This window comes from Mytilus californianus, unplaced genomic scaffold (assembly GCF_021869535.1).
Source record: "Mytilus californianus isolate M0D057914Y unplaced genomic scaffold, xbMytCali1.0.p SCAF_3, whole genome shotgun sequence".
NCBI lineage: Eukaryota > Metazoa > Mollusca > Bivalvia > Mytilida > Mytilidae > Mytilus > Mytilus californianus.
In genome coordinates, this window is record NW_026262679.1 from 53,190,608 (window position 1) to 53,214,860 (window position 24,253).

The 24,253-nt window shown below is 32.0% G+C and overlaps 1 protein-coding gene and 3 long non-coding RNA genes across 4 annotated transcripts in view; all 4 read left to right on the forward strand.

The window, feature by feature from the left end:
* Window positions 1-5,687, forward strand: part of LOC127734866 (DNA-directed DNA/RNA polymerase mu-like) — a 66,721-nt gene extending 61,034 nt beyond the window's left edge. The window contains exons 6-9 of the mRNA XM_052244910.1: window positions 1,081-1,204; window positions 1,841-1,973; window positions 2,943-3,510; window positions 4,477-5,687. Of these exons, the coding sequence (XP_052100870.1) occupies window positions 1,081-1,204; window positions 1,841-1,973; window positions 2,943-3,510; window positions 4,477-4,563 (912 nt within the window). The 3' untranslated portion in view covers window positions 4,564-5,687. The remainder of the gene's footprint in view (window positions 1-1,080; window positions 1,205-1,840; window positions 1,974-2,942; window positions 3,511-4,476) is intronic.
* A 3,839-nt stretch (window positions 5,688-9,526) lies between these two features.
* LOC127734886 (uncharacterized) lies at window positions 9,527-16,070 on the forward strand. Its single transcript, XR_007997807.1, has 3 exons — window positions 9,527-9,606; window positions 15,368-15,427; window positions 15,672-16,070. It is a non-coding gene; the product is annotated as an uncharacterized LOC127734886 (long non-coding RNA).
* Window positions 16,071-20,810: 4,740 nt separating this feature from the next.
* LOC127734889 (uncharacterized) lies at window positions 20,811-22,066 on the forward strand. Its single transcript, XR_007997810.1, has 3 exons — window positions 20,811-21,036; window positions 21,458-21,571; window positions 22,043-22,066. It is a non-coding gene; the product is annotated as an uncharacterized LOC127734889 (long non-coding RNA).
* LOC127734888 (uncharacterized) lies at window positions 22,067-23,417 on the forward strand. The gene is made up of 3 exons (XR_007997809.1): window positions 22,067-22,118; window positions 22,716-22,860; window positions 23,384-23,417. It is a non-coding gene; the product is annotated as an uncharacterized LOC127734888 (long non-coding RNA).
* The last annotated feature ends 836 nt before the right edge of the window (window positions 23,418-24,253 follow it).

Below are 24,253 nucleotides of genomic sequence, written 5' to 3' on the forward strand. Positions count from 1 at the left end.
TTTTACATGACAGTCATGTGATGTAATATGGTATACCATAGTCGTCAACACTTAGTATGAATACTCAGATTTGCCTTAGCCATTTATCATAAAATTTAAACACAATATTAGGATTGTTGGAAGAAAGCTCCCTTTTGATAATGAACATTTTTAGTTGTGTGGTTCCAGAGTTACTGGACTTTTAACCCTCAAATCAGGTAATTTTTCACATACCAAGAACTTTCTCCAGTATCCTTTGATTGATTTCTTTAAAACTTTACCTTATTGTAGGTATTGATAAAAATAAGCTCCCTTTTGGTTTTGAAAATTTTCTGGTTTGTTGTTTCAAAGTTACTAGACTTTACCTGTCTGAACTGAATTAAGAAAATTTTTGACACACTGTACTATAACTTAAGTATGCTTGAATTGATTTACTAAAAACTGTGCCAAAATTTCTAAATTACCGTACTGATTTGGTTGTTTAGCAATTTTTTGATAGTTTTTGACATACTGTGGATGGACATAAATATTCTTCACTTAATCTAGCAATTATCAACCTATGTATAATCATTTAAAAACATATTTTTTCAAAATATAATATTTCAGGTGTTTGTGTATGGATTTTTACAAATTGGGTGTTGAAAGATGAAGAAATGTATAGATTTTATTTGTTTATTTGGTGATAGTTTTTGTATTCAGTTGTTTTTGTTTTCTTCTGATGTAAACACGGTTAACACACTGGAAATAATTTATGAATTTATTTAAGTTATAATAAACTTCAAATTTCCTGACAATGAATAAAACTTCTGTTTAAATTATCACACAGTAGAATATGCTTTGTTCACAACATTTTAACCAAATAAACAATCAAATATGACACAATGCTCTTTCTAGTGGCACTAAGTTGATTAAAATCTTACCTATAAGAATTTTTAGAAAAACTGTTGTTAGCAAAAGATTGCAGTTGATGAATACTTATGATGCCCATGCACTATAGATTTAAATTGAACTGACTGGATGCAAGAAAACTGGTTAACATGTGGATGGTTTATGCTGTTATATTCTATATCAATCATAATAGGAAGAATCTATTTAATACAGATGTTCACCAGTGTTTTTGGAGTTGGACCTTCCACAGCTAAGAAATGGATAGAGAGAGGTTGGACATCAATTAAAGATGCACAAGAGAGTACTGATACATCTAAAGATTGGAGGGTACAGTGGGGTATGCATTCTAAATATTTTAACCAAAAAAAATATAAATAAGTGCCAGTAATAAATTTATATCGATGCATTAGTTAAAAATTAAGGAAGGCATATTACATTTAAAACCTGTTTTAAATATTTTCAATTTTAAAAATCAGTGCTTTTGACAAGAGAATGAACACTGTTTGGGCTTAGATGGCCCTGCACACAGTCACCAAAAATAAAGTATTCTATACCAATATCAGTCAAAACTATTTATTTTGTGGTAGAAAAAAAGAATATTTGGTGGATGAACATGAGACAACAACATTTCTAGGAAATATCCATTGATCACAACAACGTGCTTTAATTGCTTCTCTTCAACTTGATAATTCATAGGAGTTGTTCAACAATTATCTGAAAAACTTACATCTTCGCTTTTAATAAAATATCTCTTTAAGACTTTCGGCAGAATTGGGTAAGTGCAGAAGCTAACCTTTCATGCTTATATATACTATAAAGTTGATGCCAATGAAAATTCTTAATGTAATGTCCAATTGTAATCATGATTTTTCAAAAATGTGTAATCTCCCATCACCCTTGACTCTTTAGATTTTCTACCACTTCATATGTCAGTTTGGTAGCAAATAATTGAATGTAATGATAATTTTGAAAGGTCTCGCATTTCATGATGATTTGATGAACCCAGTGAAAGCTGATGAGGCCTATGGATTCACAGAAATTATCAAAACAGAGGCAGAGAAAATACTACCTGGAATAATAGTACAACTGACCGGAGGCTTCAGAAGGTATTGTGTAGAATATATTACCCTGTATCGTGAAGTACTTTGAATTGTAAAGTACAAAATTTGGTGATTTCAAGTTTTATTAAACTCTCAAATTTTATTCATGTACCCAACAAAATCCTTATATCTACTAATTTGAAATGTGATTATTCTGAAACTACAATTTAAAAATCCCAGAGACCAATTATAATTCTAGGAAGCACAAAAATTTGAACGTTCTTTAAGAATATTAAATCTAATAATTATACACCCTCCTCAGAATTTTTTTGTTGGTATATTGGAATCACCCTTTCCTTATGTCTCTGTTCATGTATCTTGTCAGCACAAATCCTCCTAAATTTGCTGGAAGATATTGCTTACCTACCTAATGATATTCATGAAAGAATATAATCCTTGTCTAAGATATTGAATAGTTGATGACCTAATTTGCTTAGTTACCTCAGTCTACTAATAGTATGGGATGGGTAACATTTTGTGAGTTCACTCACAGTTCTGTTTATAATTTATTTTCAAGTGTTCTGTCCAATATATCACCTTATTTATACACAGACCAGAAAGTTAAATGCTCTCATGGGTGGCCTTGAGCAGTTTTCTGCTCTATGGTCAGGTAGTCTGTTTGACACATTCCCCGTTTCCATTCTCAATTTTATCTCGTCTATTTTAAGCAAGTAAAAAGCAATCTTGTTCAGCAGTCATAATATTTTGTCAGTTTTGCTTTGCTGTGTTTTTTAATTCAATTTGAACTGCTGGTTATTTATCTTATTATTGTATTTCCTAGACCTTTGTACCAGGTACTTTATATTGCTGTTGAGGTATATTGTTATGCATGAAATGTATGATAGGTATGTTTCTGTGTTAATAAACGAAGTTCATTATCTATGAAATAACAAGTAAAAAGGGGGGGGGGATCTAAAATGCATTATTATTAATCAAGAAGAATTGTTAAAATATATATGAAATATTTATTTTAAGGGGGAAACATCAAGGCCATGATGTAGATATTTTGTTCACCCATCCAAAAGGAGAAGAAACTGGATTTTTACCAAAACTGTTAACAAGACTTGAAAAACTAAACATGGTTTTATGTGGCTCTCACGAATCGTCTACATTTCATGAAAAAGTTTTGTCTGAAGACTTTAAATTAACTGCACGAGGACAATTAGACCATTTTGAAAAATGGTTAGGAATTTGTAAGCTCCCTAAAGATTTAGTCTGTGGTAATGATACTCAAAATCCTTTATCAAATGGACTGGAAACATGTAAAGAAGTTAAAGGAGACTTAGACAGTTTAGATGATTATGAGCCTAAAGCAAAAAGACAGAGAAAGTGTCATGGAGAAAATTCTCCTTTCACAATTGCTACGAGTGAGAGAGACTGGATAGCTCGTCGTGTAGACTTCATTATGTCTCCTTACAGTCAATATTATTATGCTTTGGTTGGATGGACAGGCAGTAAACAGTTTAATAGAGACCTCAGATTGTATTCTCAAAAGGTATTAAACAGGAAATTAACCAGCCATGGATTCTATGACTTTACAACAGTAAGTTTGAATGTGAATATAGCGCTACAACATAAACTAAGTCAAGAGCCTGTTGTTCGATGGTTGTCATTTGTTGGTGTGGTTCATAAGTGTTTCTCGTTTCTCGTTTTTTATGTAGATTAGACCGTTGGTTTTCCTGTTTTAATTGTTTTACACTAGTCTTTTTGGGGCCCTTTATAGCTTGCTGTTCGGTGTGAGCCAAGGCTCTGTGTTGAAGGCAGTACTTAGACCTATAATTGTTTACTTTTTACACATTGTGACTTGGATGGAGAGTTGTCTCATTGGCACTCATACCACATCTTCTTATTTATAAGCATGTTTTAACCACAAAATTTTTCAGTTTAGTTCATTCAATTTTAAGAAGATAAGTCAGTTTTTGAAGCCAAATTGCTCATTATAAACTCTGGTAAATTGAAGAAAAAAGATGCCCAGGTAAAGATATATTCTTCATAGTAATATTGATTGGATTTCTTACAGATATTTGTATATCTCTTGATAGACCTTTAAGTAAATTGACTTGTTGCAAGAAGTTCAGTTAAAAAAATTTGGGGATATGTTGGTATCTGACAGATATTTGATGTCAAGTTTCTGGAAATGCAACATAATATAGACCTAGATATACCATCCTATGTTGTGTCTTTGATAATTATAATTAATTGTCAAATAAAGGTCACTAATTTTGATCAAATTGAACAAGTTTGTTTGAAAGGGTCAGAAAAGAAGATAATTTCCTTTATTCCTTAAGCAGAATATAGCTGCTAGTAATAACTAAATATATAAAGTTACAAACATTTATGACCCCGGAATGCATTTGAACTATTGCAATAGTGGAAATATTGTAATTGATTGACTTTTGGAACACATCTTGACAGTTTTTCCCCTTCAGATGAAAAATATTTATACTATGGTTATTGCACTACATTACTATCTTGTTATTTTAATAGATATACTGACTTTATATTTCAGGGCAAAAATTTACCAGCAAATAGTGAAAAGAAAGTTTTTGATAACTTGAATCTTCAGTATCAAGAACCTGAAAACAGAAATTGTTGACAAGTCAATGAACATGTGTATTTACAGTTCGTACAGAACCAAAAAAGTGCCATAAAGCCAGTGAAATATAATAATCACTAATAACAGAAGTTTAAAAATTGAATCTAGCATATAATTACTCAAATTGATAACATACTTATGATAATTTATTGAATATCAAAATGCAATACTTTTCTGCCGTTGTTGTTGCATCCTGATCACCTTGAGTGTGGGAGATTGTGGGTCCAATACTCAGTATGGTCAGCTCATTCAGAGTGGCAGTAGAGTACATTTACAAAGCAGAGTTCATATTCATACACATTATCATGTCACAGTCTTGAATATGGCTGACAGATTTAGCTGCAGAAGTTCAACAATGTTCATCTGTTCAAAATGCAATGTTATTGAAAAAGTAAGCATCATGGAATATTCATAAGCACCAGCATATATTTTCTTCAGTTTTATTTTCATATATTTATGATTAATATTTTAAATTTTTATACTTTGAAGACATTGTAATACCTCATATTTTTAATAATTATCATAATTATGGTCACACAAAATATAGTTTTATGTAATGTTTTTATAGTTGTAACAATTTTTATAAATGATGTGAGGCAAATGAATATGTTTATATTTTAATGTGAAAAGTTAGAATTGAACATTGAATTTTATAACCAAAAAATTGTCAAACAAAATGTATTAAAATACTCAACATGCTTTTTCAACATAAACATTATTTTTTTTCTATTGGTCATATTTTTAACACTAGTAAGATATTTTATACTTATGACATTTTAGTCATCAGGTTCAGGCTCATTTTAAAATATACATAAAGATACAAATGATTTACATTGTTGCTACAAAATTCTTGCTTATTTGAGAAATTTGATCTAGAGCTCGAGATCACCCACTTTATTTTCAATGTGTGTGATATGTTTCTCAATCATAACATGAAAATATACTCTTTGGTTGGGTTAAATGGTACTGTTCTGCTTGATTTATAAGGAATGGACATAGCCAGAATTCGGCCTTATGAAGATAAATCAGTTTTGAAATGAAATTTTCTGATTTCAGTTGTAAATCATGTTAATGCATGGTATGAGTAATTGTTTGCTTTAGAAATAAAATTTATTTATTTTGAATTTTATTATCTTGTTGCTGTATGAAATAATAAAAACGAACCATTTGCAACAGACTTTGTTAACAGACTGTATTAAAAAGGGGAATAACAAGTCTGAAATTCAGAAAATATAAAGGAACAACACAAATCAACAGCAAAAAGATGGTTGAAACAAATATGAAAAGACATAAATGCAGACAACAATTACAACAAAACTTTTGTTTTATTTTTAAAAGCAAGATAGAGAGAGATCAGGTGATATGGAGGGGGCATCGAGGCCAAGTGGTATAAGTAGTTCAACTTTTGTATCACTCACCTGTCAACACTGACGTTGTGAGTTCGAACCCCACACATGGCAAGTGGTCTTGACTCCATTCTTAATTGACAAGGATTTTCAGTTTTTCTGTCAAAGGTGTGTGGTTCTCTCAGGGCACTCCAGTTTCCAGCACCAATATAAACTGAATGTCACGAAATAGCCAAAAGTACTAAAAGTGGCATGAAACACAAATCAAATCAATCAGGTGGTATGGAAGGATGAGCTTATCCTTTGAACAGTGAAAGGAAATTTTTTAGAACATGTTGTGATCAACTGGGCTGCGTTCAGTATCGTACCCGCTATGTAGGGCAACGTAGATTTTGAGTACTGAACTTACAGATAGCCCAAAAAATTCATGCTTTCTAGAGAATCCAAAATGTAGTTTGATAGATTATTACTAATGACGTCATTTTGATAGGCAAGCTATGTGGCAAATTGTTCAGCATAGATAGATATCTAAGACATCGCTGCTATAATATTAACTGCAGCCATGTTACAGTAGAATAGTGGTATATGTAGGTTAATACTTTGAGATCGCAACTCCACATATCTTAGTTCTCATTTCCTAAAAATATTGATCTATGTATTTTTATAACTTTGCATACGTCATGTTATTGTAAGAGTCAAATTTTGATGAAATAACCATAGCCTGGAGTACTTGCTGAATTTCTGCTGTGACTGTACATCAGTAGGGCCAGGGATGGAAGAACTCCTTGGCCAACTTTAAGTTCTGAAGAATGCATTGTTTAAAAATTTAAACATTTATTACATCAGTCACAGTGTTAATTAACAGCTGATTTTAAATGTAAATCAATTTTGTTTGGTTATTATATTTAGATTTTAACTAATGGTATTTGTCCATGAATTTTAAAGTGATGTTGTAATTTAACAAATATTTGCAAGCTAAATATTTCACTACATATATTAGGATTAGATGCTATTCCAGAATTAATTGTTTTACCATCTAACAAACATGTTATATTCCATTGAGCAATAAGACAGGATCCCAGAATAAATTGTTCTACCATCCAATAAACCTGTTGTATTCCATTGAGCAATGAGACAGGATCCCAGAATGAATTGTTCTACCATCCAATAAACCTGTTGTATTCCATTGAGCAATGAGACAAGATCCCAGAATAAATTGTTCTACCATCCAATAAACCTGTTGTATTCCATTGAGCAATGAGACATGATCCCAGAATAGAAATAACCAATTTATTGAAACAGCTTTTTTTGTTTATTTTGGTAGCGGCTGCATGCAGTGAAACATTAATTTATGTCCAAAAGTGGTAGAGAATACTTAATGGTCAATAAAAACCATAGGGAAAAAACCGCAATATCATTGCCAAAAGAAAAATTAACAACAGTCTGTCAGAAGTTCATGAAACACTATGCAGAAAACTGACGTTTCAGCAACACAACCCCTAATAAAACTCAGGATAACTCTGATTCTTAAGGCAGCTATTGACATCAACTTTTAAGTACTTTAATATTTATCCATGATAATTACTTATGTTAAGGAGTCCTTGTAAAATTGCTCATTTAAAAACAATAAAAATATGTTTTTATCAGCATTATAGTTGTCAACACTTACAAAATTACTTTTGAAAAAGTTAGCATTAATTTTAATCACAATTATAGAATTAGTTATTTGAAATGTCCATTTGGAAGATGCTGTCATATTCTACAGTAATGTGAATGATGAAGACTGGAACCAATAATACCATATAGCATTGCAGTATTATTGTTTATTATGAGATGGGCTGGGATCTTAAAAAACCTAGTTTAAACCTGTCAATTATTTATGTGCCTGTGTATGTCATTTCTTAATGCTTTTGGTTATTTGGAGATTTTCTTGTTAATTGCAGACCTTTTTTTTCTAATCTTTTATAGACTTCTGGCGGATTTAGATCTTGACAAATTGTCTACCGTTGTAGGACTGTATATTGTCCCTTTTGGTCATTTGTGCTGTTGGGTAACTGTATTATTTATGTATACACCTATCCTTTTATATATAAATGTGTGTGAAATGATTTCCAAGAAGGACCCGTTTTTCTCTAATTACCATATGTCCCTAGGACTAATTTTATTAATTATGTAAGTGTAATAGTCCCATCATGAACACCAGGTTTTATATAGTTGTAAGCATTTCTGATATCATGTTTCAAACAACGTCATTAGTTCTTGGAGGATCTTTAAGTGGATGTTTACAATAACCCATACTGTGCTTTTGGAAATTATTGAAAGTTTTCCATTAGAGCAAAACAATGATCCAGGTTAGCACCATAGAAATATATGTATTTCACACTTTGAAGTTTGCTGGAAAAATCTATTTAAAAAAATTTGAATTCATTTCTTGAAACTGGTCAAAGGGGGGGGGGGGATACTACACCTGCTTCATACTTGCACCATCGCTGTATATAAACATGTATGCTCATACAAAACTGGCTCTGGCAGTAGCCTGAAAATTTAACCAGTTGATCAAATAAAAAAAACATTGAGGCTAAAAGAGAGGCGAAAGATACCAAAGGGACATTCAAACTCATAAGTCGAAAATAAAATGACAAATCCATGGCTAAAAAAAAAAGACCAACAGTACACAAAACACAACATAGAAAACTAAAAACTGAGCGACACGAACCCCACCAAATACTGGGGGGATCTCAGGTGCTCCGGAGGGGTAAGCAGATCATGCTCCACATGTGGCACCTTTCGTGTGTGCGTGTTGATCATGTATGTACAAACCCCGGCGGTGATGGCTAATTCGGTAGGTCACATTCGGGGAAAAGAGGACGGGATTGTAATAATTGATGTTCAAAACAGGCAACACCCCTGGTTAAGCACAGTATACGTAGTAAAACCATTATCTCTTCAATACATTTAAAATTAACATTAGAATGACTAGAAAATATATAAAAGTGGTCATAGATATGTACAAAAACGTGTGATAGGATTTCCGACCGCACAACGTGTTTCTGAAATAACCGTCAGGTACGCTCGATACCTAAAGTCAAAGATGTAAGACGTTAAAATGCACAGAAACCAGAAAAAGCAGCAGCAAAAATGTCAATAACATCAAAAGTTATGCAACTTTGCATATGGATGCTGCACCCTATTCAATAGTATTATAAATAGAAAATATACAGAATGAATTATTAAAATAATGTTCAATACCAAGTATTGGCTATACTGTTTAGAGGACACAGGTTCGTACAATTGGGGACTGGTAGTCCACCACCAGTGGTAGTCAAAAACGTATCATATGATCGGTGTTATACACCACCTCATAATTATGGTATGTTCAAGACAAACAATTTGGAAAGCCAAAATACAACTGTTTAACAACATAAAAACCGGAAAAGGGGCCTAAACAGAAAAGTGCAAGTCACAAGGATGATAGTTACGCTGAACGGTGCCCACTGGTCACCTGAACAGAAACGGTTAAAATTGAGTCTATACGCGACAAAAAATAGTACATGATTTCCGGTTTAAAGTGAAAGTACGTTACTAAGGGGATACTCAGTGCAGTATACTCAGTTTATAATTGCTGTTATACAATACGGATATGAGCTTAATGCAAAGTTCTGGAATCACCATATTTCAAAGGATACTGTTGAGAGAGGTACAAAAAGTAAAAAATAATACACAAATAATCAATAATCATAATGATTCACTCAAAACAAACAATTGAAAATGCATAGAAGATTCATCTGTAACTCTATTAACGAGTGATATGTCTTATTTTTCAGAAAAAAAAAATAACCTAATGGCCTATATTGCACTCTCATGAAATATAACTAAAAAGATGGTATGCCTCGAACTCGGGTACCTTTAAACTGCCATTGGTTACCTCTGGTCACCCTATACAGAAAATAATAGTGCATACAGTTACACTGGTCATTTGATACAAAATGCATAGTAACTTTATTAACCTTACTTCCTTTGCAGATAAATTTACAGTGGTTCTTCTAATTAATTGACACAGATATAGATATTGAATGGCCCTTAAACAGATATTGAATTTCTATACATCTTGTCACCTTGTCACCTTTTACATAATTAATTGTACATAATTAATTGTGGTGACCTCTGGTCACCCAACACATGTATTGAATTGCAATAAACATTATAAGATATTGAATTTGGTTACCTCTTGTCAACCCGGCAAGCCTTCACAGATATTGAATTTTGTTGCACCTTGTCACCTTTTACATAATTAATTGTGGTGACCTCTGGTCACCCTACACATATATTCTATTTTTTATCTTTAGACACTGTGCATAACTATTGAATTTATTTAACTTTAATAACCCTACTTAGATGTTTAATTTGGTAATATATGGACACCCTACCAAGATGTTGTATATGGTTAACCCCTAATCACTCTACAATGATGTTGAATATGGTTACCTCTGGGCACCCTACAAAGATATTGAATATGGTGACCTCTGGTCACCCTACCAAAATTTTGAATATGGTTCTTTCTGGTCACCCTACACATATATTGAATAAGGTTACCTCTAGTCATCTTACAAAGATATTGCATATGGTTACCTCTGGTCACCCTTCACATATACTGAATATTGAAACCTCTGGTCACCCAACACAGATGTTTGAATTAGTTATAAACTTGCCATCCTACACAGATAATGATCACGGTTATATCTGGACATCTTTCAAATACTTTTAATTGAGTTATGTTCGGTTTCAAAACCTATATACTGGCTTTAACTACCTCTTGTTACCCTAAATATGTCTTGATTTTGGTAATCTCTGGTCACCCTACTAAGACAAATACAATCAAAACCAAGGAGTAAACAGATATACCAAAAGAAATTTACAACAACATTAAAAAAGTAAGGAACAACAGGAATCTTCTTAATCATGTCTTGAACGCTCCCATCGTGTGAGTTCTTTCTTAAGTCCGGTAATAATGAAAATGTACTGATGACTGTGCAAGAGTTTTAATATGATTAATCATACATAAATTACTAAAATATTGAATTATGAACTTTAAATACCTCAAGTTACCCTACACAAATACTGAATTGGGTTACCTCTGGTCACCCTTCACATATTTTGAATGTGGTTACCTCTTATCTTACACAGATAGAAAACTTGATTACCTCTAGTCACCGTGCATAAATATTTAATTTGGTTACCTATAGTTAGCCTACTTAAATATTTAATTTTGTAAACTTCGGTCATAAATTGAACGTGGTAACCTCTGATCAACGTACACAAATATTGAAAAAGGTAACCTCTGGTAAACAATAACAGATATTGAAAATGGTTACCTCTGGTCAACCTACAATAAATTGGCTTATATTACCTATGGTTACAATTCATAAATAATGAATTTGGTAAGCATCGGTTATCCCGGTTCACACTTTTGCGCTACTTTTATAATTAATATAGCAACTTCTGGTCGCTGTACACATACATTGAATTATATTGCCATTGTCAACACACACATACATATATATAGCAATTGCCTTTTTTGAATGTGGTAACCTCGGGTCGCAATACACAGATATAAAGTTATTTATCTTTAGACACCATACTTAAATATTGAATGTAGATACCTTTATTAAACCTACTAGTAAGCTGTTTATTTTGGTAATCTCTGGTCACACTGCCAAGATGATGAATGTGGTTACCTCTGGTCACCCTCCAAAGATATTGAATATGGTTACCTCTGGTCACCCAACCAAAACTTTGAATATGGTTACCTCTGGTCACCCTACACATATATTGAATAAGGTTACTTCTGTTCACCCAACCAAAACTTTAAATATGGTTACCTCTGGTCACCCTACTAAGATATTGAATAGGGTGACCTCTGGTCACCCAACCAAAACTTTGAATATGGTTACCTCTGGTCACCCTACACAGATATTGAATAAGGTTACCTCTGGTCAACCAACCAAAACTTTGAATATGGTTACCTCTGGTCACCCTACACATATATTGAATAAGGTTACTTCTGGTCACCCAACCAAAACTTTAAATATGGTTACCTCTGGTCACCCTACACAGATATTGAATAAGGTTACCTCTGGTCACTTTACAAAGATATTGCACATGGTTATCTTTGGTCACCTAAAAAGATATTATATGTGGTAACCTCTGGTCTCCTTACACATATATTGACTATGGTTACCTCTGGTCACCCTACACATGTTTTGAACATGGTAACCTCTGGTCACCTTACCAAAACTTTGAATATGGTTACCTCTGGTCACCTAACAAAGATATTGGATATGGTTTTTTTTTGTCATCTAAAAAGATATTGATTGTGGTTACTTCTGGTCACCCTACAAAATATTGAGTATGGTTAGCTCTTGTTACTCTACACAGATATTGAAAATGGTAACCTCTGGTCAACCTACAATAAATTGGCTTATGTTACCTATGGTTACAATTCATAAATAATGTATTTGGTTAGCATATGTTATCCCGGTTCACACTTTTGCGCTACTTTTATAATTAATATAGCAACTTCTGGTCGCTGTACACATACATTGAATTATGTTGCCATTGTCAACACACACATATATATATAGCAATTGCCTTTTTTGAATGTGGTAACCTCTGGTCACCCTACACATATATTGAATAAGGTTACCTCTGGTCACCCAACCAAAACTTTAAATATGGTTACCTCTGGTCACACTGCCAAAATGATGAATGTGGTTACCTCTGGTCACCCTCCAAAGATATTGAATATGGTTACCTCTGGTCACCCTACACAGATATTGAATAAGGTTACCTCTGGTCCCCCAACCAAAACTTTGAATATAGTTTCCTCTGGTCACACTGCCAAAATGATGAATGTGGTTACCTCTGGTCACCCTCCAAAGATATTGAATATGGTAACCTCTGGTCACCCTACACAGATATTGAATAAGGTTACCTCTGGTCACCCAACCAAAACTTTGAATATGGTTACCTCTGGTCACCCTACACATATATTGAATAAGGTTACCTTTGGTCACCCAACCAAAACTTTGAATATGGTTACCTCTGGTCACCCTACACAGATATTGAATAAGGTTAACTCTGGTCATTTTACAAAGATATTGCATATGGTTATCTTTGGTCACCTAAAAAGATATTATATGTGGTAACCTCTGGTCTCCCTACACATATATTGACTATGGTTACCTCTGGTCACCCTACACATATTTTGAACATGGTAACCTCTGGTCACCTTACCAAAACTTTGAATATGGTTACCTCTGGTCACCTAACAAAGATATTGGATATGGTTTTTTTTGTCATCTAAAAAGATATTGATTGTGGTTACTTCTGGTCACCCTACAAATATATTGAGTATGGTTAGCTCTTGTTACTCTACACAGATATTGAAAATGGTAACCTCTGGTCAACCTACAATAAATTGGCTTATGTTACCTATGGTTACAATTCATAAATAATGTATTTGGTTAGCATCGGTTATCCCGGTTCACACTTTTTACGCTACTTTTATTATTAATATAGCAACTTCTGGTCGATGTACACATATATTAAATTATGTTGCCATTGTCAACAAAAATATATAGCAATTGCCTTTTCTTAATGTAGTTACCTCGGGTCACCATACACATATATAAAATTATTTATCTTTAGACACCATGCATAAATATTGAATGTAGGTACTTTTATTAAACCTACTAAGATGTTTATTTTGGTAATCTCTGGTCACACTACTAAGATGTTGAATGTGGTTACCTCTGGTCACCCTCCAAAAATATTGAATATGGTTACCTCTGGTCACCCTACAAAGATATTGAATATAGTAACCTCTGGTCAACCAACCAAAATTTTGAATATGGTTACCTCTGGTCACCCTACTAAAATTTTGAATATGGTTACCTCTGGTCACCTTACAAAGATATTGCATATGGTTATCTTTGATCATCTAAAAAGAGTTTGAATGTGGTTACCTCTGGTCATCCTACACATATATTAAGTATGGTTACCTCTGGTCACTCTACGCATAATTTGAACATGGTCACCTCTGGTCACCCACACAGATATTGGCTATGGTTACCTTTGGTCAATCTACAAAAATTTGGCTTATGTTACCTATGGTTACAATTCATAAATAATGAATTTGGTTAGCAATGGTTATCTCGGTGCACACTTTTTGCGCTACTTTTATAATTGATATAGCCACTTCTGGTCGGTGTACACATATATTAAATTATGTAGCCGTTGTCAACAAATATATATAGCAATTGTTTTTTTTTAATGTGGTTACCTCGGGTCACCATACACAGATATACATTTATTTATCTTTAGACACCATGCATAAATATTGAATTTAGGTACCTTTATTAACCCTACTTAGATGTTTAATTTGGTAATCTCTGGTCACACTACAAAGATGTTAAATGTGATTACCTCTGGTCACCGTACAAAAATATTGAATATGGTTACTTCTGGTCAACTTACAAAGATATTAAATAGGGTGACCTCTGGTCACCCTACCAAAATTGTGAATATGGTTACCTCTGGTCACCCTACACAGATATTGAATAAGGTTACCTCTGGACACCTTACACAGATATTGACTAAGGTAACCTCTGGTCACCTTACAAAGATATTGCATATGGTTACCTCTGGTCACCCACACAGATATTGGCTATGGTTACCTCTGGTCATCCAACACAGATATTGAAAATGGTTACTTTTGGTCACCCTACAATAAATTGGCTTATGTTAACTATGGTGACAGTTCATAAGATGAATATCGTTGGTCAATTTAAAAGATATTGAATGTGGTTAACTCAGGTCATTCTACACAGATATTAAATATGTTTACCTCTGGCCCCCCTACACAGATTTCGAATTGGGTAACCCTTTCATATTATTGAATGAGATTACCTCCGGTCATCGTATACATATATTTACTTAAATTACCTCTGGTCACCCTTTACAGATTTTGAATGTGGTTACCTTTGGTCACCATACACAGGTATTAACTTTAGGTTCTGGTCACAATTCATAATTAATGAATCTTTATTGGCATCGATTATCTCGTTTCACACTATCCAGATGTTAAATTTGGTTAACACTTCCCGCAACATTTATATTGAATATGAATATTGCTCATCATAAACAGATAATGATTATGGATATCTCTGGATACCCATCCTATAATTTATTTACTTTTGGTAATCTGACGCAAATAATGTCTTAGGCAACCTCTTATTACCCTGAACTGCAATTCATTTTGGTTAAATCTGTTCATCCTATATATAATTATATGACTTTTAAGGGGTCTCATGGTTTCTCCGGTTATATACAATTAATAAAAAAAAGATTTTGTTGACATTTTAAAAATAAATATGATATATTTCACATTCTCATTACAGGGTTTTTTGTTCGTGAATTAAATAGAGGAAATATGACAGGTGTAACAGGCGATTTTGAAGGTAATGGTTACAGTTTCAAACATAATTATTTCATTAATCATAGTAGAGGTCATATTAAGACCAATATTCAATTCCTAAAATCAGAATTCGAAACGTAGGGTTGATAGTACAAATCAAATACTTCAAAAACTAGAAAAACTGCACAAATTCCAAAATTATAGTTAAGGAATGTCAAATTATGATACATTATCGCGGTGTATATTTGAAACATCGTTATTTATTCCGCCATTTCCATATCTTACAGGTTTGGAAAACTTTAATTTGGAAGACCTCCATGAATTGCGACATGAAGAAAAGGAAGAAGTTAAAAAACAGATTGAAGCCATATATATTGAGGCAACCTCTTTGGAGAAAAAAGCCAGAGAATTGGGTATGAATTGTGTTTTCTCATTTATGCCCAAACCGCCACAAATGTCGTGATATTTTTCATACAGTATTGTATAGATTACGCTGTTTAGATCATACAATTGAGAAATAATTCATTTAGGCTTGAATTTATACTGATTTTACCACGGATTGACCTTTTATGCTAAATATTTTACAACGACCGATGGCATGGATAATATGCTCTTCATTTTTTAAAACTTTATTCAGCTACGATCAATTATCCTTGGCCAATTTGTAATGGCTCAGCGACTGCGTATATATTTTTTTTAAAAGTGTTTCAAAATTAGTATCTTATTCCAACAAATCGAAAATTGTTACTGTTTTTGTTTTTTTGTGTACATATGCAAATTGAAAAAATATGATTTATTCTAGGAAATTACACGCACAAATATTATATTTCCCTACCATTTTAGCATGTAATACAAATTCAAAACAGTATATTCTTCGCCACGCACAAACCTTAACAGAAAAAGCAAATGAGATGAAAGAAAAGATATGCTTAGCATCAGGTGATTTATTTCTTTATCTGTATTATATTATAGATATACATTTATAACACAGTAGTGTTATTTTTATGTTAATACTGTAGACTTTTGTAGTTGAATATATCTGTTGGCACGCAAATTGGAAACTGAAAAACAGAAAATTCAAAAGGCATTTAATCAAATCCACTTGTCATAACCAAATTGACAAAGCCACGACAATAAACACAAAATCGGGAACAAGACAAACATCATTACACGGAATTGGTTTGCGGTTTATTCCTTACTTTATCATTTGTTTATTATCTCAAAACTAGTGTACATAACACACTTTGGCAGTTCACTTAATACTGATCAGTGTTTTATTTCAATTTTCTTATGATGCCCTTTATTAGTAAAAAGAAAGGACTCATATCAAATTTTTACCACCCCACACACACATACCAGCACACCCACATACACACCAACACACCAACACACATACACACACCAACATACCAACACACATACACACCTCCACACACATTTTCTAAAACAAAATGTCAATACCAATTACATGCATCTAGTTGCTGCCATCATTCAAATTTTAGAATGTTTTTGGTTCTGTATCTTCATTTTATTTGTTTAATTCAAAACAAAATAATTTACACAAAACCAGTCAACCACCAGCATATTATCATTGCTTTCAATAATCATGAATAACAAAGTCAAATATTGTTTTTGAATAAATTTATGAATAGCCAAAAATGTCAGACTTTTGTGATACAAATATTTCAGAGCAGAAGGTCTGAAAAAGTTAATTTATAATTCTAAAGAGGTGAATGTCAACAACCTCACAAAGAAATGAAAGAATCATAATTCATATTTTATTGTAAAATTCAGAGTTTACCCAGAATCATATCACTCTTAACAAATCTGTCAAATGATCCCTGAATAAACAAGTAATATTTTCAATGATACGTTTTTATTACAATTGAATACACATAAGTATGTATAAACAATGTCATTTAGCGGTAAATTTGTAGTGAAGAAATTTTAACCTTATATTCTAATATTAAGGGAAATCATTCCAAACACCTGATGAACTACAAATTGCTATAAAGCAATCCATAGCTTCAAACGAGGAACAAACATTAATAGTTGAGAGACTTAAGAGGAACTGTTCATCCCATGGCTTAGAATACAGAGGTCAAACACCAGGGAATGGGAATTGTTTTTTTGAAGCAATCACATGCCAGCTAGATAGAATTGGCGCAGACGTTATGTCTCCCGAACAATTAAGAACAAATGTTGTAAACTACATATCAACACATCCTAGTTTTGAGGTAAACTAATTTACTTGTTAAATACATTCACTAATTATCAAACTCCTCCATGGACAGAAACATAAAGAATTAGTTGGACATGTTTTCAGGGGACAAATCAAAACCGTTGGCAACGTTAGTGGCGCATCAGCACAACTTAAATATATGATTTAAATCAGTTAAGAAGCTATTAACACACAAATACCATCAAAAATACTTCCGACAGAATATTAATTTGGAATTGACGTAACTGCCCGTAATACCTGTGATTAATGCAATTTAATATTTAAAGATTTACAAACTGATAAAAGAATAAGCATCAGTTAAGACTTTCATATCAACCAGAATGCTTTTTTCTGCAGATGTTTAAATAAATCATTTACAGTTAATATAGTACAATGCTAAATAATAGGTATTGACAAAAAACAATAAAATAAATAAAAAATGTATGTTATGATCATGATGATTTTTGATAAAATGTAGTTATAAAAGTATTTGTTTTGTATTAATCAATTTCAATGTACAGTAGTTAATAAAGACTTATGTAAGTAGCTTTCTTTCAATCAATAGGGCAGTCAAGGCATTGTGTTATTAGAAAACTTCGTTGAAGACAATTTTCCGGACTACTGTGACAGGATGTTACAGAATGGAGAGTACGCAGACCATGTTGTGGTCATTGGAATGTCCAGAATGCTACAGAGAGACATAGTTATTGTCACCAGTGCCCCCAGTACCAATAATGAGGATAGTGTCCTTTGGGTAACTGGTTGTGATGGTTTTTCCGGTAATCCTATTCTTCTTGGGCACATTTTCGAAAACCACTACCAGTCACTCCAGCCAAAAGGTAACTGATAATAGAAATTATATAATTTATGATTATCTCTCATAAAGAGATACCTTTACAGTTATAGTTTAAAGTAACGCATATGTAAATCTATGTTAAAAAAATAATGTCTACGGTTGATAGTTGGGAAATATCTTATAACACGAGATATAGTTGTGGAATCTGTTAATCTAATGATTCCAATAAAATTTGATAATTTGTTTAGATTATTTACAAAAAGTCATGCTCTTCTTGTCTGACTTCATCGGGCATGATCACCTATTCCAATGACGTCATTATATAAAATTCAGAGGAAAGCAAAATATTTGTCGTCATTATTATATTTCGACTAAGGAAGGACTTCGATCAAATGACCCACGTTTGGTAAAATGTTGATCAATATTGTGCTCAGAAAGGGATAAATACCATAGAATCAGTAAAATGTCCATATTTATATATTTGATATTTTATCAAATTGTTTTTGGCAAAACGAAATGAAATAAGTTTACTTTAACTTTGTTCTTCATTAGGCATTTTCACATTTTCGATAGGAGCGACCCTAATGAGTCTTACGTAGACGGAACACATTTTTAAGCCTTATATCTTTGAATTAGGTAGATCATCACTATATATCTGTATATCGCCATCTTGAATTGTAAAATAGCAGCACACAAGCGACAAAGTTCTTTATTTAAAACTGCAAATTTTGAGACATAAATGCTATTCATTTTTAAAACTCTTGTTTGATAAATGTAAATAAGTGCATTATATCATTGAAAAAATAAGTGTTATTGTAAAAACCGGATATCAGTCTTTGTTTGATTCAATTTGTCAACTGAGCTAATTAACGGAAGATAACTTATTTGGTGAATTTTCTTTAAAGGAATGATAATGAAATTTCCATTTTTCGCAAGAAAACGAGATTTATTTTCACCCTTTTTCTTTTGATTTTCTACTAAATTGTGGCTATGTATAAGAAAATTATGTCTGAGAAAAAAATTCAGTAATGATCTACCTTAAATCGTTTTACGTTTTTTCACTGTAGACTGTTTTTGAAAAAGAAAAGTATTAAAGGAAGTATTGTAAATGTGATATTTATATAAGTTTACTTTACATAATTCGATTGCATAATTACTGCATTGATATCAATCAGCATTAGAGGCAAAGTTTTTCTAATTGGCAAATACATTCAGATGCAAAAAAAGCTTTATTTTAACAGATAAACTAGTATTAATTATAAATTATTACGTTTTTTTTGTTAATTGTAACGTTTATACAACAAATTTAGGTGACAGTGGCAAACTTGATCACCACACGAATGATAAGCATGCAACAAATGATGATAACCTTTTTATTCCTGTTGATGTGTGCAACGAAGAACTCAGCAACTATAAAATGACACATGATGTTGAAGGTACAATATTGTTCCTTCGGAAATGTTCACTAGCCATACTTATCATCAGTGATTTTAAAATGATTTGAATAACTTATAATTAGCGGGAATTTCTCGCTACATTGAAGACCTGTTGGTGACCTTCTGCTGTTGTATTTTTCTACGGTCGGGTTGTTGTCTCTTTGACACATTCCCCATTTTTATTCTCAATTTTATTATAAAAAGTAAAAGTCATTTTATCATCCACTTTTATACATAACCTACCATTAGTATACATAGACGTCAATATTCTATAAAAAATAATTAGTTGTATTATAAAGTTGCAGTTTATAGATACTACCAATGAGCATGACTTTATCGAAGGCTTTTCGAAAGTCAACAATGCATTTAAAACACATTTTATTTCCATTTCTCCGTACTTCCAACGACAAAATTATTATTCTTAAATTTGACTTTACATGCGAAATTTAAAGTGGTTTATCTAACGTCATTTTGTCGCAATAGTTGTATCATGTGTCCTCCTTTTTTATTATTAACTGTAACGTCTATGTTATACTGCAAATTCGTTTTATTATTGTATTAATACTGTGTCGCGAAGTATACTTATGTTTATAATTGTATTTTTTGTAACTCGTTAATTGTTTTGTCAGAGTTAAGCCATTTTCAATTATTTGCTTTTATAGTGCGTCTTTTCTTTTAATGTTTTACTGCTGTTTTACGTGTAATGTGCAGGTTTGTGCCTGTTGAAACGTTCAAATATATCATATGCAACTATTTTTTTGTGTTATTAAAATTTGCTGTTACAAAATATTAGAAATTATTATAAATTAAGGAATGTATCTCCCTCATGCAAAGCTCTGATTTCTTTCACGGATTTGGCTATACTTTTTGGACCTTTTGGATTATAGCTCTTCATCTTTTATATAAGCTTTGGATTTCAAATAATTTGGCAACGAGCATCACTGAAGAGACATGTATTGTCGAAATGCGCATCTGGTGCAAGAAAATTGGTACCGTTAATTTTATTGTGCAGAGGTCGTTTGTTGGTATTTTTCATCGATGTCATCATTTGTTTTTAAATTTATAACAAGTAAACTAGTGTTACTACATAGCAATACATATGCTTTTCTTACCCTAGATATGCCATTCGTAGAGTTTGTGAGATCCACCTTCATCAAAAAACGGAAAAATGGTACTGATTGCATTGTTAGACGTTTAAGGTATGGGAAATTTTATTTTAATCGAAAATATATAGTTTTGAAATCAACTAATTTCTATATGCTACCTTCTTCCTATGACCTAATGGTTTCAATAGAATTAAAAGAAAATAAATATCTATCACAGCAAAACATATACCTTCAGATTATTGAAAAATAACTCTGTTTGTTATTCAGAATAATTTTACTGAACTTCAAATAGTCTTACAAAATATAAAAATCACTGTATTAACAAAGGGATCATTTTTAAGAACTACATTTTTTGGGGGACAATTTAAGTCTATTATACTATGGTGTAACTCTTTCCAATGTTTCTGAATATATGGATGAATTTTTGGTCATACTATTACACTGAAACATATTGTTGTGTTTTATCAGCTAGCATTTGTGACTTTGGCTTCAGTTTTTGCTTATCATTCAACAGAAATGAAGTGGACAACGAAGACGTCATAACCAAGCATTTAATGGATATAACAATCACAGGGAATTTTATTCACAGGAAAGCAAATAAAACCACATTGCAATACAGGTGTGAAAGGTAACTTTAATCATCTAAGTCGATAATCTATAAAGGAATTTTATCTTGAAATAAATCCACTCTTGTTTTTCTCCAAATAAACAATAAATAGAAAAAGAGAACAACTTTAGTAACAATCGTAAACATTCTTAAAGAATCTATTTACATATCTTGCATATCAAATTTGCAAGACAATGCTGAGTTAAAAGATACATTTGTGACAGAAAATAATATTGGTATAGTTTTGAAAGAGATGAGTTGTATAATCTTGACTTCTGGTTGTATGTTATTCTCTTGCTTTTTTTCAATAATATACGTTTTGTGTTATAGTTTATTCAGTAATTATAGTATGGCCTTTAATAACAGATAGTTCCGAAAGCTTTTAAACGTATTGAACTATGAATTTTCTGAAATATTGCACAACATTTTTCTCTTTGGTTATCTATAAAGTTAAGATGCATATTTGTTTAAATTTTATCATGTTTATTTTAGATGTAATAAACCAAGAGGAAAAAACAGGTCCTTTGAATACCAGGGCAAATAATTGTCAGGCATATGTGTCATTCCAGTATGTTATGTTAATGTAATATTCATTTATCTCTTTTACTTTTCTTTTATAATGCAAAACTATAAATTAATTTATAACTTTTAAGCGTTTGAACATCATTATTTATTGATCCTAACATCCTTGTTGTAGTTAAGCAACCTTTTGTCCGTGTCTTGAGAGTGGGAATTAAATGCATTTATCATATTACTAAACCAAACACATTTAAACAGGTATTCACCGGGCATACACCATTCATGAGTTTCTGGCTAGTTTACCTGACATTTCATGTGATGAGCGGGTCAATACACCCTGTCATGGTTGAAATTATTATATAGAGAATCCCTGTATCAAATTATATAGAATTTGGTATATATCATTTTGATGATAAGTTATCAATTTACAAGGAGAACACAACAACCATAGCAGTTATTCGAAGTAGCCTTACACATATTTTTAGAAAAAATAATCCTTTTCTTCAAGTCCGATAGATCTTAAATATTGCTTACAAGCTGTTGTAATAAATATAATAATGATACGTTTGGCAAAACAGTAATAACCAGTGACGTTGTACATGTAAAAAAAAATCATTAAAGGGCATGTTAATATCTTCTTACACAGATTTTTGACCCATTTGAGTAAAAAAGCAGTAATAATTCGGCAACAACTAAAACACAATGGACACAGTTTACAGATAAAAGAGGAAAAACACCAATCACGCCCAGATCACAGCTTACTGCTTTATATAGATGCTTTACTTGATCAGGTATTCATGTCGTCGGTATTATATATAATTTATTGCTCATAACGAATTGACTTATTTTTCAATTATAAGTTGCTGGCACTCTTATAAACACAATGATAATAAAAATTGTGTATGCTGACATTATTGGAGTTTAATATTTTCTCAACCATTCTGTTCTTTTCGATGTCTGTGTTTGTCTTCCGGCGCATTTTTTCATGATTTGCAAAGATTATAATGAATGAATAGGTTGAAATAAATCAAAAATAAAATGATTAGGATAAAATTGGCTTGCCAGAGAGTCATTTAATGCATTTATATAAATATCGGACGCTTGTATGAAATATTTTAATGAAAAAACCAGTTTAAAGCTGAATAGCATTGATGATAAAATATTCTAGAAGACATATATTTTTACAATGACATGTATTGATACAACGACATATTTTGTGTTGATTTGAAAAAATCCTTAAGCTCAAAAAGATTTTAACTAAATTTGAAATTAATTGTAATTGACACGAATTTAATTTTATTTCATTATCAATAGGGGAAAAAACCCATGGAAATATTGTGCAAAGCATGAAAATGGGCTAGAGATCAAGGGCATTTTGATGTGCACGATAGAAGATACTATCTGACACCAGTTGACATTAAGAATATATGTCAACGTTACAAAATGGATAAAAGGTATCAAAACATAATCAAAAGATTTACTTAAAATATGTACTTACTACTTTGTTCTTCTAAAAAATCCAAAGAAACAGGCTCATTGTTGAAGGCCGTATGGTGACCTATAGTTGTTAATGTTTGTGTCATTTTTGGTCTTTTGTGGATAGTTGTCTCATTGGTAATCATACCATATCTTCTTTTTTATATTTGTCTCTACGTATCCAGTCATCGAACCACATCTTCTTTTTTATATTTGTCTCTACGTATCCAGTCATCGAAAAATAACACATTATCCGGACTTCAGTTACCTCTGATAACTTGAACCAAATCTTAATATTGACAAAGACTTTGCTACCTCTGATAACACTTAACATATACAGACTTTGGTAACCTCTGGTTAATGAACACATATATGGACCTGGGTCGCCACTTGTACCCTTAAATGTTTGTAGAATTTGATAATCACTTTTCACCATTTTGTTAACTTTGGTCACCTGAAACATATATATAATGATACACAGGTATTGACTAGGGCTACCTTAATCATACTTGTGTTTCCTATGTCTATTTTAGATATGTATATAATCTATATCCCTTTTGAAACCGTACACATATATTGACTTTGGTTACCACTGTTCACCGCAACTTTGGTCACATCTGGACAATTTAAAAAAAAATGATAGCTTTACACAAAGTATATCCTTGGTTCCGTCTTCTTACATCTACATACTTTAGTAAAGTGAAATTT